This window comes from Oryctolagus cuniculus, chromosome 12 (assembly GCF_051225735.1).
Source record: "Oryctolagus cuniculus isolate XC-2025 breed Fujian yellow rabbit chromosome 12, ASM5122573v1, whole genome shotgun sequence".
NCBI lineage: Eukaryota > Metazoa > Chordata > Mammalia > Lagomorpha > Leporidae > Oryctolagus > Oryctolagus cuniculus.
The window spans coordinates 17,445,965-17,462,022 of record NC_142878.1 but is presented as its reverse complement, the minus strand read 5'-3'; the positions used below and the strand labels follow the sequence as shown (position 1 = coordinate 17,462,022).

At 47.6% G+C, this 16,058-nt stretch overlaps 1 protein-coding gene across 1 annotated transcript in view; it reads right to left on the bottom strand.

Annotated features, from left to right (window-relative positions):
- Positions 1-8,134, bottom strand: part of NIPA1 (NIPA magnesium transporter 1) — a 47,414-nt gene extending 39,280 nt beyond the window's left edge. Inside the window, exon 1 of the mRNA XM_008269747.5 lies at positions 7,919-8,134. Coding sequence (XP_008267969.4) covers positions 7,919-8,081 — 163 coding nt within the window. The 5' untranslated portion in view covers positions 8,082-8,134. The remainder of the gene's footprint in view (positions 1-7,918) is intronic.
- Positions 8,135-16,058: the final 7,924 nt, after the last annotated feature.

Below are 16,058 nucleotides of genomic sequence, written 5' to 3'. Positions count from 1 at the left end.
TATATTATACATATGGCTATCACTTGTGTTAGATATTCAAGAAATATTTCCAACTACATTGACTTTTTTTTTTTTAAGATTTATTTATTTATTTGAAAGAGTTACACAGAGAGAGAGGAGAGGCAGAGAGAGGGAGAGGTCTTCCATTCATTGGTTCACTCCCCAATTGGCTACAACAGCCAGAGCTGTGCTGATCTGAAGCCAGGAGCCAGGAGCTTCTTCCGGGTCTCCTATGTAGGTGCAGGGACCCAAGGACTTGGGCCATCTTCTACTGCTTTCCCAGGCCATAGCAGAGAGCTGGATTGGAAGTGGAGCAGCTGGGACTAGAACCAGCACTCATATGGGATACCAGTGGTTCAGGCCAGGGAGTTAACCCACAGCGCCGGCCCCCTACATTGACTCTTAAAAATTTATGGGAAGCTGTTGCATCCGTTTGGAGAGTGAACAGGCAGATGGAAGACCTCGCTCTCTGTCTCTACCTCTCTCTATAACTCTTTCAAATAAAAAAAAAATCTTTAAAAATAATTGGGAGACATTGGACCTTTTGGTAAATGTTTTCATAAGTTATTTGACAGCTAAAATTATTTACTAAGTTTTCACTTGATATTAAGTTATTGACAGTAAGGCATCTGGGAAGCCTGACTTGTTTCCTCATCTCTCCTCTATTCTTTTCAAGATGGAGAACTGATTCTATTCTGTCCGACTTTCCATCAGGATATAGTTTGATCTTTAGACCTTATCTAAGACAGTTTGGATAAGGTGGTCTTAATGTTTGATCTTACATAAAAAGACACAGCTTTCCTCATAGGTATCATCTTATCTCACAAGAAGAATATGGTCATGCCTGTGACCACAGATTTCTAGCTCAGGCCACCAAGATTAGGGATGGAATTGAGCGTCCCCTTGGCTGACTTCCTAAAGCCTTCCTCTGTGTTCTACTTTAACAGAGACCAGGAGAAAGAGTGAGACAGCAGGAGCAGTGTAGGGATAATGGCTGCTTTACATGATGATCTGCCACCAAGGAGACCCAACAAGGCCAGTCCACCCCCAAATGGCACCTGTTTTCCATATGAGGAGTCAGGGCATTGGGCAAGCAGCCGTCAGCTCTGCCAAGAGCCAGGCCACTGGAAACGGAACTGCCCTAGGGGTTGAAGTACTCCTGGGTCAGAACAAAGACCCTGTTGGCCCTAAGCTAAAAAAGCCCTCCACTCTGGCTGCAAAAAGAGAGACAGAAAGAGAAAAATCTCTCTATTCTCTGTTTCTCCTCCTCTTTCTGTAACTCTGCCTTCCAGATATATAAACCAAGCTTTACAAAAAAAATTGGAAGAGAATACATATATAGAATACACTCCATGACTCCATTTCTGTGAAGTTCAAGAACAGGCAAAACAGACTCAATCTATGCAGATGGATATCATAAGAGTTGGGCACCTATGTGGAGGATGGAATGAAAACAGGCATGAGAGAACTTTCTAGGGTTACGGTTATAATCAACTTATTCACTGGAGTGTTAATTACACAGAAATGTTTTGTCAAAAAACAACAAAATGTACCTTTAAGATCCATGAAGCTTACTTTATGCAATTATATAACCATGTTTTAAAAACAGAAATCAAAAAGAGGACTTCTTATTTTGGTAAAATACATGTAACACACAAGTTATTTTAAGTATTTTTATTTATTTATTTATTTGACAGGCATAATGGCTGAGAGGGAGTAGAGGGGTGTGTGTGTGTGTGTGTAGAGAGAGAGAGAGGGAGGGAGAGAGAGAGGAGGAAACTATCATTCACTGATTCACTTCCCAAGTGGTCCCAACAGCCAGGGCTGGGCCAGGCCAAAGCAAGGAATCCAGAACTCATCCAGGTCTCCCACAAGGGTAGCAGAGGCCCAATCACATGGGCCATCATCTGCTGCTTTCCCAGGCACATTATCAGGGAGCTGGCTTGGAGGCAGAGCAGTTGGGACTTCAACTGGAGCTGCCATAGAGGATGCTAGCATTGTAGGAGGCAGCTTAACCTGCTGTGCAATGCCAGCCCCCATTTAAATTATTTTTAAGAGGACAATTCAGTGGAAGTATGTTCATTTGCACTGGTGTGTAGCCATCACAAACATAAAATTCTAGAACTCTGTCATCATTCCAAACTGAAATTCTGTACCCTTTAAACATAAACTCCCTACTCCTGCTCCTCCCAGCTCCAGGCAACCACCACTATAAAATTCTGTCTCCATGAATTTGACCACTCTAGCTACCTGGCATAAGTAAAATAAAATCAAACAGCTGTCCTTATGTGATAGTCTTATTTCACTTAGTATTATGTCCTCAAGGGTCACCTATGCTATAGCACATTCCAGGATTTCCTTCTTATTTTAAAGATAAAAAAAAATTCCATCATATGACTATATTCGCTTATCCATCCTTCAGTTGATAGATATTTGGGTCATTTCCATAGTTTGGCTACTGCAGTACTGCTATGTGTGTGTGTGTGTGTGTGTGTGTGTGTGTGTGTGTATATATCTTCCAGTTCCCTGCTTTCACTTCCCTTGAGTAATTCCAAAAGGGAATTATTTTATTTATTATTAAGGTCAGAGTTACACAGAGAAAAGAAGAGAGGAGGAAAGTGAGAGTGAAAGAGAGTCAGAGAGAGAGAGAAAGAGATAGATCTTCCATCTGCTGGTTCATTACCTAAATCACCATGATGGCCTGGGCTGGGCCAAGCTGAACCCAGGAGCCAGGACCTTCCTCTGGGCCTCCCACATGGGTGCAGGGGCTCAAGGGCCTGAGTCATCCTTCGCTGCCTTTCCCAGGCACATTAACAAGGAACTGGATCGAAGTGGAGCAGCTGAGACTCAAACCAGAGCCCATATTGGATGCTTGCATCACAAGCAGTGACTTAACCTGCTATGCCACAATGCCAGCCCTCCCCCTCCACCATGCTGTTTTACATAGCAGCTGCACCAGCACTGCACAAGGGTTCCAATTTCCCCACATCCCAGCCAACACTTGCTGTTTTGTTCATGTTTTGTAACAGTCATCCTAATCAGGGTGAGGTGGTATTTCATTGTGCCTTTGATGAAAGTATTTTTTAAAAAGATCAGCTGTTTATCCTGATTGAGGGAATCCTACATGAAGTTAATACCTAATTCTTAAACACCGCTGGTAAATTCTTAAGCATAAAACTTTCCTTTTTTAAAGATCTATGTTATTTATTTATTTATTTGTAAGGCAGAGGAACAGAGAGGCAGAGAGAGAGAGAGAGAGAGAGAGATATCTTCTATATGCTGCTTTACTCTCCAAATGACTGAAAAGCCAAATCTGGATCTGGCCGAAGCCAAGAACTAGGAACTCCATCCTGGTCTTCCACATGGTGACAGGGACCCACACACCCAGGGCCATTATGCATTGCCTTCCCAGGTACCTAAGCACAGAGCTTGCTGGGAAGTCATACCTGCCACTGGCACTCAGATATGGGATGTTGGCATCACAATCAGCAGCTTATCCTGCCAGTGCCATCACGATGGCCCCCCACAGAACTTTCTTTAAAAAAAAGAATTATTTTATTTATTTGAAAGTCAGAGTTACACAGAGAGAGAAGGAAAGACAGAGACAGAGACAGAGTCAGAGAGAGAGGTCTTCCATTCTGCTGGTTCACTCCCCAAATGACCACAATGGCCAGAGCGGAGCTGATCCAAAGCCAGGCACCAGGAGCTTCTTCCAGGTCTCCCATGCAGGTGCAGGGGCAAGCTGGGACTTGAACCTGCGCCCATATGGGATGGAAGCACTGCAGGCTGGGGCTTTAACCCACAGTGCCGGCCCTCCCACAGAACTTTCTTAATCCTGTTTCCAGGAAGTCTAACCCAGAGAGTCACCCTGCCCCCTAGACCAGTGAAGCCTGACTCCTCACCTATCTCACCAGTGCACCACTGGAGCCAAGGCTCAGGAATACTAGTCTAACTGGCTGTCCACAAATGCCTTCACACTCAGCGATTACTTGTTTCTCTTCTCTAACCCCTGCTTCAACGGAGCTTTTACACCACACACACAGTGCAGTCTGAGGTACATCTGGGCTCTGCACCTGCCGATTCAATCAACTTTAGATGGAAAATATTCAGAAAGAAATTGTGTTTGTACTGAAAATATAAGTACTTTTCTTATCATTATCCCCTAAATTATATGAGACATAACAGCTATTTACACAGCATTTATTGGGTATTAGGAGTCATCTCGAGATGATGTACACCATAACGAAGGATGTGTGCAGATTCTATGCAAACACTGTGTCATTTCACATAAAGGACTTAAGCACTCAACAGGTGAATGTCCTGGAACCCACTTCCCCCAGACATGGAGGGTGGCTGACTGAGAATGACCTGGACCCAGCTGGCTCCTTGCCCAGTTCCCCTCACATGTCATGTGAAGGCACAGTGAGGAATCCAGGCAGTGCCATTCTGGGACTGTGTTGTACAGAGAAGTTCCTGGGCTACCAGGAGCTGCACTTGCTGACTCCTCGGGAAGGTACTTTAAGGGAAGAGTGAAAGCTGGCCACAGAGAAAGTCATGCCCCAAACTTCCCAACAGGAGGACTCTCACCAGAATGTGGCTGCCCTGCGCAGAGGTGCTCTAGGAATGCTGCCCCTGTCAATGTTTTTACTGTTGAAACTTTCAGTAAGACACAGCTTGTGAGAGCACTGGAAACAGCCGGATCAGGTCTCCCTTCACACAAGAACTTGACTCTCCGGTTTTTATCTACCTCCTTTCTCTTCCCTCCTCCCTTTCAGTCATTACATGGTGCCAACTCTGCTGCTTATTAGCATGCATGGAAGAAGGTTCTAAGGCGAGTAGGTCCTAAAGTCACTGTGTCCCCAACACCTGCAATGATGCCTGACATAGGAGTCACATAAATATCCATTCAATAAGTCAAAAGTAGCCTTTTTGAAACAAGACTACCCTTGAGTAACCCATCACAGCTGAATCAGCAACAGTGGGTTGGGACTGCGAAAATATGAAATTAATGCAAAGACATAAATAACAGCACCCATTATGTTTGTTTGTTTAAAGTTGGATCTGCAACTGGAAACCATTATACTTACTGAAATATGCCAATCCCAAAAAGACAGATACCATATGCTTCCCCTGATCTCTGGTAACTAACAGAGTACCTAAAGTGTAATCTACAGGAGTGAAATTGACATTTTGAGATTTGATGACTGTTTACAGCCCCTGTCTCAACTGTTGAGGAACAGTTCTTTTTTTCTTCATGCTATTTGTTGAACTCTTTACTTAGTATAGGATTAGTCTCATGGGTATACAGTTAAAATAGATCTTTGTGTAAAAATTAAGAATGGGTGGAATAGCAGGGTAAAGCTGCCACCTGCAGTGCTGGCAATACGTATGGGCAGCGGTTGAAGTCCTGGCTGATCCACTTCCAATCTAGCTCTCTGCTATGGCCTGGGAAAACAGTAGAAGATGGCCCAAATCTTTGGGTCCCTGCACCCACGTGCAAGACCTGGAAGAAGCTCTTGGCTTTAGATTGGCTCAGCTCTGGCCATTGCAGCCATTTGGGGGAGTGAACCAGCAGATGCAAGACCTCTCTCTGCCTCTGCCTCTCTGTAACTTTGCCTTTCAAATAAATAAATAAATCTTTAAGAAAAACTTTAAAAAAATGAATTGGAAAGGGAGGAGGAAGGGAGGGAGCATGGGTGGGAGGGAGGGTAGAGTAGGAAGTATTACTATCTGTATATAGGAAATACATGGAATTTGTATACCTTAAATAAAGTTCAAAAAAAAAAAAAAGAGACGGCCGGCGCCGTGGCTCAATAGGCTAATCCTCCACCTTGCGGCGCCGGCACACCGGGTTCTAGTCCCGGTTGGGGCGCCGGATTCTGTCCCGGTTGCCCCTCTTCCAGGCCAGCCCTCTGCTGTGGCCAGGGAGTGCAGTGGAGGATGGCCCAGGTGCTTGGGCCCTGCACCCCATGGGAGACCAGGAAAAGCACCTGGCTCCTGGCTCCTGCCAGGATCAGCGCGGTGCGCCGGCTGCAGCGGCGGCCATTGGAGGGTGAACCAACGGCAAAAGGAAGACCTTTCTCTCTCTGTCTCTCTCTCTCACTGTCCACTCTGCCTGTCAAAAAAAAAAAAAAAAAAAAAAAAAAAAAGAGAGAGATATCTGTTATTTCTCATTCATCCACACAGACAGAGTTGAAATAACACATTTAGGTTTAGTTTAGTTTAGTTTAATTAAGACCTATACTCAGATCTCCTTTGCTTTCCCCTGACATCTTACATTTGGTGGTCCTGTGTCCTTAAGCTCCTGGCTGCCATGAGTTTCTTTGATTTCATGGCCTTGATCAGAAGAGCGGTCAGGTAGTTCTTCAGATGTCCCTGAATTCAGCTTGAATGAAGTTTCTCTTGTGGTTACCCAGGCATTGTGGGATTTGGGAGGATGCCCACAGAGGTCACACTGTCCTATCCAGGGCACACACATCTACTTCTGAGTAACAGCAAAGCCCTCTCCCATCTCTGAGGCCCGTCACACCGAGCAGCATTTTCTGAAGACAGTGTAGCTGCTAGATCAGTGTTTGTTAGCTAAGGGATGCACACCTCTGCATCCTTGGGAAATCATACCTGGTTACATTTAGACTTTTTGTGAAGAGAGCAGTGCTGTGTTGCCTCGAGGCTGAATTCTTTTTTTAAAAAAAAATATTTTACTTGAAAGGCAGAGTTACAGAGAGGCAGAGAGAAAGATTGGAAGTGGAGCATCCGGGATTTGAACCGTTGTCCACATGGGATGCCGGCACTGCAGGCTGGCGGCTTTGCCCGCTATGCCATAGCTGAAGGAACCAGCTCAGGTGAAATTGGGTGTTGACTCCTAATCCGAGCACTCAAAGTTTTACCTGCACAATGGAGTCTGAACTAGTCCATAAGCTTCCTTCCTCTCAGGCTCCCTGACCTACCTACCGGTCAGGTCCTCTCCAGAGGGCTCCTAAGACCAGTCCCATACTTTCTCGGCCCCTCCGATAGCCACGCTTATTTCCCATTTCAAGGCGTGCTGTTTCCTGCAGCTGGGCAAACTGCCCCAAGACCCCCAGCACAGCTCAGACACCAGCAAAGAAGGTCCCCTAGCTTGGCACTGCATCCAAGGAGTGGTGTTCGGTGGCCTATCCACTCGGGAATACTCGGTGGGCTCCATTTAGGGTTTGGTTTTCATTTCCCTTGTGTGTCCTGCACATTGAGGGTCACTGTGTTCAGGTGGCTCAATCAAGGACCCCGAAAGCTGAAGCCAAGGCAAAGCACAGACCTGCGCTCCAAGCCAAGAGGCAGCGCCTCCCAGGCCCGCCGCATGGTTCCCACCGCTGCACCTGCCTGGCCACTGCAGGGAGCTCGCAAGCAGCAGGTCTGTCTCTCCCAAGCGCAACCCAGGGCCGCGGGCCCCGGTAAAAGCAGGAGGCCCCCGTCCCCGACCGCTTCCGACACACTGAAAACTGGCAGGTACCCCAGCAGCCGGCCAGCGCGGGCCCCGCCCCGAGCACAGGTCGCTGGACTGCAGAGAGCGAATGAGCAGATAAGTCGGCTGGAAAAGCACTGAAAAACTGAACAAGGCCTCTTCTGCCGTTGGGAAGGGGGGAAAGCGGCGGCGCCGGCCACGCTACGAACGCTCTAGACGCACCGGGATGCCGGGGCCGCGGCTGCAGCTGCGGAGCCGGCTCCGCGGCGCCTTGGGCGTGTGCTGGGCCCCGCAGGTACCAGCGCGTCAGGTGGGCGCCCGGCCTCCGGCCCGCGAGCCCGCCCCTCCGAGGTGCGCCCCGAGCCGGTGCCCGGCTGCGAGCCGTGACCCACGCGCCCCCCGAGTCCGCGGCCGCTCCCAGACACCCGCGCCGGGCGGCACACCCCGCGACCCCGAGCGCGGCCCGCGGCCAGCCCCTACCTCGCCGCTTGGCCCGTACGATGCCCTTCTTCTGCAGCACGAACGTGGACCCGTTCACCAGGCTCGACACCACGGCCACGCCCAGGCCGAGCGACACGGCGGCGGGGCTCGGGCTGCGCGCCCCCTCCCCGGCCGCCGCCGCTGCCGCCGCTGCAGTCCCCATTCCGCCCGCGCCCGCCCTCCGTGCCTGCGCCTGCGCGCCGCGCCCGACGGGGCGGGGGAGGGGGACGCCAGGCCCGCAGGGGTGGCGGGGCGAGGCGCGACCTCGGGGGACGGCCGGGGGCGTCTGCGGGCAGGGTCGGGTGCGGCCCCCGGGGCTGGGCAGCCGGGCGCACTGCGGGCCGAGGTGGCGTGAGATGCGGCGGGGCAGCTCCGGGCGCCGCAGGGTCCGGGCTGCTCCGGGGGCAAGGCGAAGGTCAGGCGGGAGACGGGGACGGGGGCTCCTGGAGCGGACCGCGGAGCAATGGAGCCTGGGGCTCCGGGTAGGACGAGGCGAGTGCTTAGGGAGGAGGGCGGTAGGTGGGTGGGGAGGTAGGGCTCCAGATTTAGCAAATAAAAATCCAGGATGCCCCGTTAAGTTTGGCATCTCAAATAAACAGTGGCTACGAGCTGGGAGAGCGCACGCAGCGGGACGCAGCCCTGGCCGGGATCAGGTGCTGCAGAAGCTGCCGCGAGCCGGAGGCGGACGGGGACCCCGAAATTTAAACCGAGTCGGCGGGGGAACCGCGAGCGCGGTGAATTCCCTCCCGCGCCCTTCTTCCGTCTGTGGGGCAGTGAGCTGGCGACCGCACCGTCTCGTTTCCACGTTTTAATTTTTAAACAACTGTACCAAAATTATAGAAAGCCCAAAAAATACAAAACAATGATCTTGAGGTCAGTCCCACCTCACCTAATTGTTGTCTGGGGTATTTTCCCACAAGCATACTTAACTTTCACATGTTTCCAAATACGATACACAACGTTTCCTTTTTACTTATCACAGTCAGCTTCCACGTTGCTACATAATTATGATTATTTTAGTGACAGTGTAATTACCATAATTTGGCCATGCAGCTATTGTTGGTTGTTAGGTTGCTACCACTTTCTTGCTACAACAGTGGTGTTACAATGTACATCTTGTAAGTGTTGAAAATACTAAAGAGTATTTTTTGCAATATATATATACAGCATTATTTTGTGAAGCAATGTAAAAAATCATATAATATTTCTGTAAGAAAGATTCATGCTGAATGCATGTACTGCTTTTTTATGGCAACATATATATGACATAAAAGTTGCCGCTTAACTTTTTCAAACATGCGATTCAGTGGTTACAGTTACATTCACAATGACCTACAAAAGTCAATGGCTATCTAGTTGCAAAACTTTGCCATTCCCTGAACAGAACATCTGTAGTCATTGACCACTCTTCATTTCCCCCTCCCCCTAAGAGGCAGTAGAATCTACTTTCTCTCTGTATAATTTGCCTATTCTAGATATTACATATAAGTGAATCATACAATAATCAATCTTCTGTAACTAGTGTGTTTCACTTAGCAAAATATTTGCATAGGTCCTCCATGCGATGGAATGTCTCAGAACTTCATTTTTTTTTTTTTTTTTTTTTGACAGGTGGAGTTAGACAGTGAGAGAGAGACAGAGAGAAAGGTCTTCCTTTTCCATTGGTTCACCCCCCAAATGGCTGCTATGGCCGGTGCGCTGTGCTGATCCGAAGCCAGGAGCCAGGCGCTTCCTCCTGGTCTCCCATGTGGGTGCAGGGCCCAAGCACTTGGGCCATCCTCCACTGCCTTCCTGGGCCACAGCAGAGAGCTGGACTGGAAGAGGAGCAACCGGGACAGAATCCAGAGCCCCAACCAGGACTAGAACCCCGGGGTGCCGGCGCCACAGGCGGAGGACTAGCCAAGTGAGCCGCGGCCGCCGCAGCGCTAGCCAAAACTTCATTCCTTTTTATGGTTGAGTAACATTCCACCACTTGTGCATGCAACATTTTTGTTTATTCATTCATTTGTTAATGGACACTTGAGTTGTTTACAGCTTTTGGCTACTGTGAATAATGTAATGAATATTGGTGAGAAAGTATCCATTTGAGTCCTGATTTAAATTCTTTGAGGTATATACATAGAAGTGGAATTGCTGAATCATATGATAATTCCATGTTTAGCTTTTTGAGGAAGTGCCAAACTTCCACAGCAGCTGCATCATTTTACATCCCCACCAGCAATGGTGAGAGTTCCAATTTCTCCATGTTTTGACTAGCACTGACACATGCTATTTTCTAGTTGTCTTGCTTTTTTAATAACCATCCTTGTCGGTATAAAGTGTTTGCTTATTCTTTGTAGACATACTTTTTTTAAACATATAATTCAATATCATTTCTATGCTCTTTTTAAAATTTGCACCCAAATAAATTTATCTTTTAATTTCATTTTCCATGAAATTTTTTTTAATTTAGTTGAAAGGCAGAGTTATAGAAAGGGGATATACAGAGAGAGAAATCTTCCATTTGTTGGTTCACTCCCCCAAACAGCTGCAATGGCCAAGGCTGGGCCAGGCTGGAGCCAGGAACCAGGAGCCAGGAACTTCTTCCAGGTCTCCCACATGGGTACAGAGGCCCAGAAAATTGGACCATCCTGTGCTGTTTTCCCAGGCACCTTAGCAGGGAGCTGAATTGGAAGTGGAGCAGCTGAGACCTGAACTGGTGCCCATATGGAATGCCCGCATCGAAGGTGGCAGCTTAACCCATTACGCCACAATGCAGGCCCTATAGATATATTTTTCAACATAAATGATGATGTTTTCTAAAATAAGCAATAACTTTTATTGTTAATCTCAGCAGAAGCAAGCAAATGAAAGCAGCAGCAACAGTGGTGCCAACATAATCAAAACTATTTAATTTAGAAATGCTGCCAACATAGAAAAATGACTTCAGTGCTTTTGGCTAAAGGATACTTGTCCAACAAAAAATAAATTTAGTAAATGTCAAATTTCATCACCTCAAAATTACAATTATTACAATTATTACCATTAAGAAATCCACTCCAGATATTTTTCCATGGCAATGTATGGTGAAAAGGATAGACAGACATATTTAGCCAAATGGAAATGTGACAGGGACCCTCCCAAAGTGAAAAAAAATGAAAAATTAAGCTTTAAAGAGAAACTGGCTGGGGTAGATATAGTAGGGACTTTCCAAAAATGAGGGGGCAAAGAGAACTTTCCAAGAAAAGCCATGTCACCACAACCTAAACAATTTTAGTACACACTTGTGTAGCAATGTATCAATTATGTAAGTAGTGCTTTAGCTCTAAATATCCAATCAAAATATATATAAACAAATGTCGCTCCCTGTCGCTCCCCCTCTTCGTGGAGGAACGACACAGGACCCTGCGCTGTTCTTTTGTCTGCTCGGCCCTCCCTGGGTTTGCTGCTGGTTCTTCCCAGGTTGGCTACCGACCCTTCCACCTCCGTGGAAGGGCGGTTCCCCCTGGCCACTTTCCCCATTTCCGCAGGGGAGCGGCACTCCGCCGGCAGGCTCTCTTGGGGGCTGCACAGGTGTTCCTTCAGATAGATGTTCCCCTTAGATGTTCCTGGTGCATGTTGTCTCTCTCCTCCTTTATAGTCCTCTTCCGCCAATCCCAACTCGGCTGCCCACACGCCGAGTACGCTGCTCTCCTCCAATCAGGAGCAGGATCAGCTCCTGGAGGTCATCACTCAAGTTGGCAAGAGGCAGCTGCGTAGAAGCTGTTTTCTCCTCTCCCAGCGCCATATTGTGGGAGAGCAGATGCATAGAATAAGTCTTAATTCCAGTAACTCAGTCCAGTCCGGGTTGCTCCCCACAGCTCCCCCTCTTCGTGGAGGAACGACACAGGACCCTGCGCTGTTCTTTTGTCTGCTCGGCCCTTCCTGGGTTTGCTGCTGGTTCTTCCCGGGTTGGCTACCAACCCTTCCACCTCCGTGGAAGGGTGGTTCCCCCTGCCACATTCCCCACTTCCGCGGGGGAGCGGCACACCGCCGGCCGGCTCTCTCGGGGGCTGCTCAGGTGTTCCTTCAGATAGATGTTCCCCTTAGATGTTCCTGGTGCATGTTGTCTCTCTCCTCCTTTATAGTCCTCTTCCACCAATCCCAACTCTGCTACCCACACGCCGAGTATGCTGCTCTCCTCCAATCAGGAGTAGGTCCTGCTGTTTATTGGTTGAACTGGAGGCAGCTGTGTAGAAGCTGTTTCTCCCTTCTCAGCGCCATATTGTGGGAGAGCAGATGCATAGAATAAGTCTTAATTCCAGTAACTTAGTCCAGTCCGAGTTGCTCCCCACAAACAAACAGTTAAAGGGAAACACAGTTTTTTTGGGCCAGGATGTATAAGACAACACTGTGTTTTGTTTGGGGCTCGGGCTCTGGATAGAAATCCCTGGATCTGTCACTATAGTGAATAAAATCTACTTCATGCTGAAGGCCATGGTATCCCACTTCTCTGTCCAAGACTCTCACTACAGGAAGGCACATGTGCTGTCTAAAAAGATGAAACTGGGGGAGTCATTGTGGAGCAGATTTGGTGCCCACATCCCATGTCAGCGAACCCGGTTTGAGTCTGGATTACACCTCATTTTCAATCCAGTTTCCTGCTAACATGCCTGGGAGGTACACTGGATGGCCTAAGTCAATATGCACATTTAATTCTTCCTGGAGGCACTGTGCTTAGAAGCCACAGCAAGGGGATCCGGTCTCATTAAGTGCTGTTGAGGGTCCCTGGGGGTGGACCTTAATGTTTTAGGATCAGGAAAGAACTAAATCCATTAAATGTTTTTGTGGGGTTGTGAGAGGCGGCAACCTCCCTCCATCCAAAAATCTCCCAGTATTGCTGCAGAGGGAACTATCTAGAAACAATATCTGGGGCCGGCGCTGTGGCACAGCAGTGCAGCAGGTAAAGCCACCACCTGCGGTGCCGGCATCCCATATGGGTGCCAGTTCAAGACCCGGCAGCTCCACTTCAGATCCAGCTCTCTGCTATGGCCTGGGAATGCAGTAGAAGATGGCCCATCTCCTTGGGCCCCAACACCTGCGAGGGAGACCCAGAAGAACTCTTGGCTCCTGGCTTCGGATCAGCCCAGCTCTGCTATTGCAGCCATTTGGGGAATGAATCAGCGGATGAAAGACCTTTTTCTCTCTCTCTGCAACTCTCTGCTTTTTGAATAAATAAATCTTAAAAAAAAAAAAGAAAAGAAAAATTCCTTTGTGGGAGTGAAATTTAAATGCTTTTGATTTTGCAAAACTTAGGGCTTTTTTTTTGTTTGTTTTCAAATTTGGTTTATCGTGAAATGTGACACACATGGAAGAGTACCTAAAACAAATTCACAGGGTAAGAAATTGATACAAAGTCAGTTCCCAGGAAATGACATTCCAGGCCAAAAAGTAGTGTTGGCAGCTCCCGCACCTGCCCACTCCTTCCTCCTCCCATCGTTTAGAAAAAATTATTTCCTCATTTACCTTTTTTTTTTTTTTTTTTTTTTTTTTTTTTTTTTGACAGGCAGAGTGGACAGTGAGAGAGAGAGACAGAGAGAAAGGTCTTCCTTTGCCGTTGGTTCACCCTCCAGTGGCGGCCACGGCTGGCGCGCTGCGGCCGGCGCACCACGCTGATCCGAAGCCAGGAGCCAGGTGCTTCTCCTGGTCTCCCATGGGGTGCAGGGCCCAAGCACTTGGGCCATCCTCCACTGCACTCCCGGGCCACAGCAGAGAGCTGGCCTGGAAGAGGGGCAACCGGGACAGAATCCGGCGCCCTGACAGGGACTAGAACCCGGTGTGGCGGCGCCGCTAGGTGGAGGATTAGCCTATTGAGCCGTGGTGCCAGCCATCCCCATTTATCCTTAGAGTTTTATAGCCAAAATGTAGCACAGGGGGCTGCAAATTACAGCCTGTGGACCTACTCTGGCACCCAGCCTTTTCAAAAATAACATTTTAATATCCTCACACTTTCTTCTTTATGTACTATCTGTGGCAACTTGAATGCTACAGAGTGGAGTAGTTGCTACATCAACTGGTCCTTCTGCTGAACCTGAAGTATAATCTGATCTGACCCTTTTCAGAAAACATTTGCTGCCCCCTGGTGTCCTGTGTGATTGTAATTCTCAAATGGGAGTTTGCTGCCCCCTGGTGTAGCATGTGCTTCCCAGCTGCTGAGAGAACTGGTCACTCCAGATCAGGGAAGCTCACTTCTCTGGGGACTTCTCTCAGATGTGTAGGAAAACCCTACCCAGAGAGTTCCTTTGTGTAGCTCAGTAATGGTATTATAAATAGAATTTGCTTTCAGTTTCATTTTTGAATCGTAGATATCTAGTGATCAGAAATACATTTTTTCTTTTTAAAAGATTTATTTTATTTATTTGAAAGAGTTATAGAGAGAGCTAGAGACAGAGAGGTCTTCCATCTGCTGGTTCACTCCCCAAATGGCTGCAATGGCTGAAGCTGAGCCAATAGGAAGCCAGGAATCAGGAGTTTCTTCCAGGTCTCCCTTGTGGGTGCAGAGTTTGTCAAGCACTTTGGCCATATTCTACTGCTTTCCCAGGCACATTAGCAAGGAGCTGGATCCGGAAGTGGAACAGCCAGGAAGTAGACTGGGATTCCAGCGCTGAAGGCTGTGACTTTAACCCCTGCACCAGAGTGCCAGCCCCTACAATTGAGTTTTAATGTTGATCCTGTATACTGAAACTTATTTGAGCATATTAGTTCTAATAAACTTTTAGCAGACTCCTTAAAGTTTCCTATGTAAAGCTAATGTTATCTGCAGATCAAAAGAGCTTTATTTCTTCCTTTCCAATCGAGTTGGATTTTTAAAAGTATTTTATTTATTTATTTGAAAGGCAGAGTTACAGAGAGGCAGAGAGAGAGAGAAAGAGAGAGAGAGAGAGAGAGAGAGAGAGAGATCTTCAATTCACTGGTTCACTTCCCCAAATGACTACAATAGCTGGAGCTGAGCCGATCTGAAGCCAGGAGCCAGGAGCTTCTTCTGGGTCTCCCACTTGGGTGCAGGGGCCCAGGGAGTTGGGCCATTTTCCACTGCTTTTCCAGGCCATAGCAGAGAGCTGGATTGGAAGAGGAGCAGCTGGGACACGAAACAGCCCATATATGGGATGCAGGTGTCACAGGCAGAGGCTTAGTCTAACTATGCAGAAGTGCCGGCCCAATCAAGTTGCCGTTTTATGTCTTCTTTTTTTTACTGCCCTGGCTAGGACCTCAGGATGAGTATGTGGAATTGGAGTAGCAAGGTATCCTTGTTTTGTTCCTGATCTTTGGGGTGAGCTTTCAGTGTTTCAGCACTGATGACGGTGTTGGGTGAGAGATATTTGTAGATGCATTTCATCAGCTTGGGGAAATTTCCTTCTACTAGTTTGTCAAAGTCTTGTCCTGCATCTATTGAGGTAATCATGTGTTTCTTTCCTTTTTGCTACAAATATGGTGTATGACATTTTGTATATTAAAGCAACTTTGATAGCTGAAATAAATCACGCTGATCAGGGTGCATAATCCTCTTTCAATGAAGCTAAATGAAACTTGTTAATATTTCGTTGAGGAGAACGGCGCTGTGGCGTGCAGGTAAAAGCCACCGCCTGCAGTTTCAGCATCCCATATGGGCAGCGGTTCAAGTCTCTGCTGCTCCACTTCCAATCCAGCTCTCTGTTACGGCCTGGGAAAGCAGTGGAAGACAGCCCAAGAGATTGGGCTCCTGCACCCGCATGGGAGACCCCAAGAAGCTCCTGACTCCTGGCTTCGGATCAGCACAGCACTGGCTATTGCAGCCAATTGAGGAGTGAAACAGTAGATGAAAGACCTCTCTCTCTCTCGTCTCTCTGTGTAACTCTGCCTTTTAAATAAATAAATAAATCTTTAAAAAATTTCATTAAGAATTTTTGTGCCTGTATTTGTAAGGGACATTGGGCTGTCATAGAGTATGACTACATTGATATCAATGTAATATTGGACTCAGAATGATTTGAGAAAATTTCCTCCTACTTCTAACTTTTGGAAGAGTTTGTGAAGAATTGGTGTTCACTGGTGTTTTAATTGGAATTCACCAGAGTACCCATCTGATCCTGATCTCCCAGGGGAAGTTTTCTGATTAAATCTACCTGCAAACTATTTATTAATC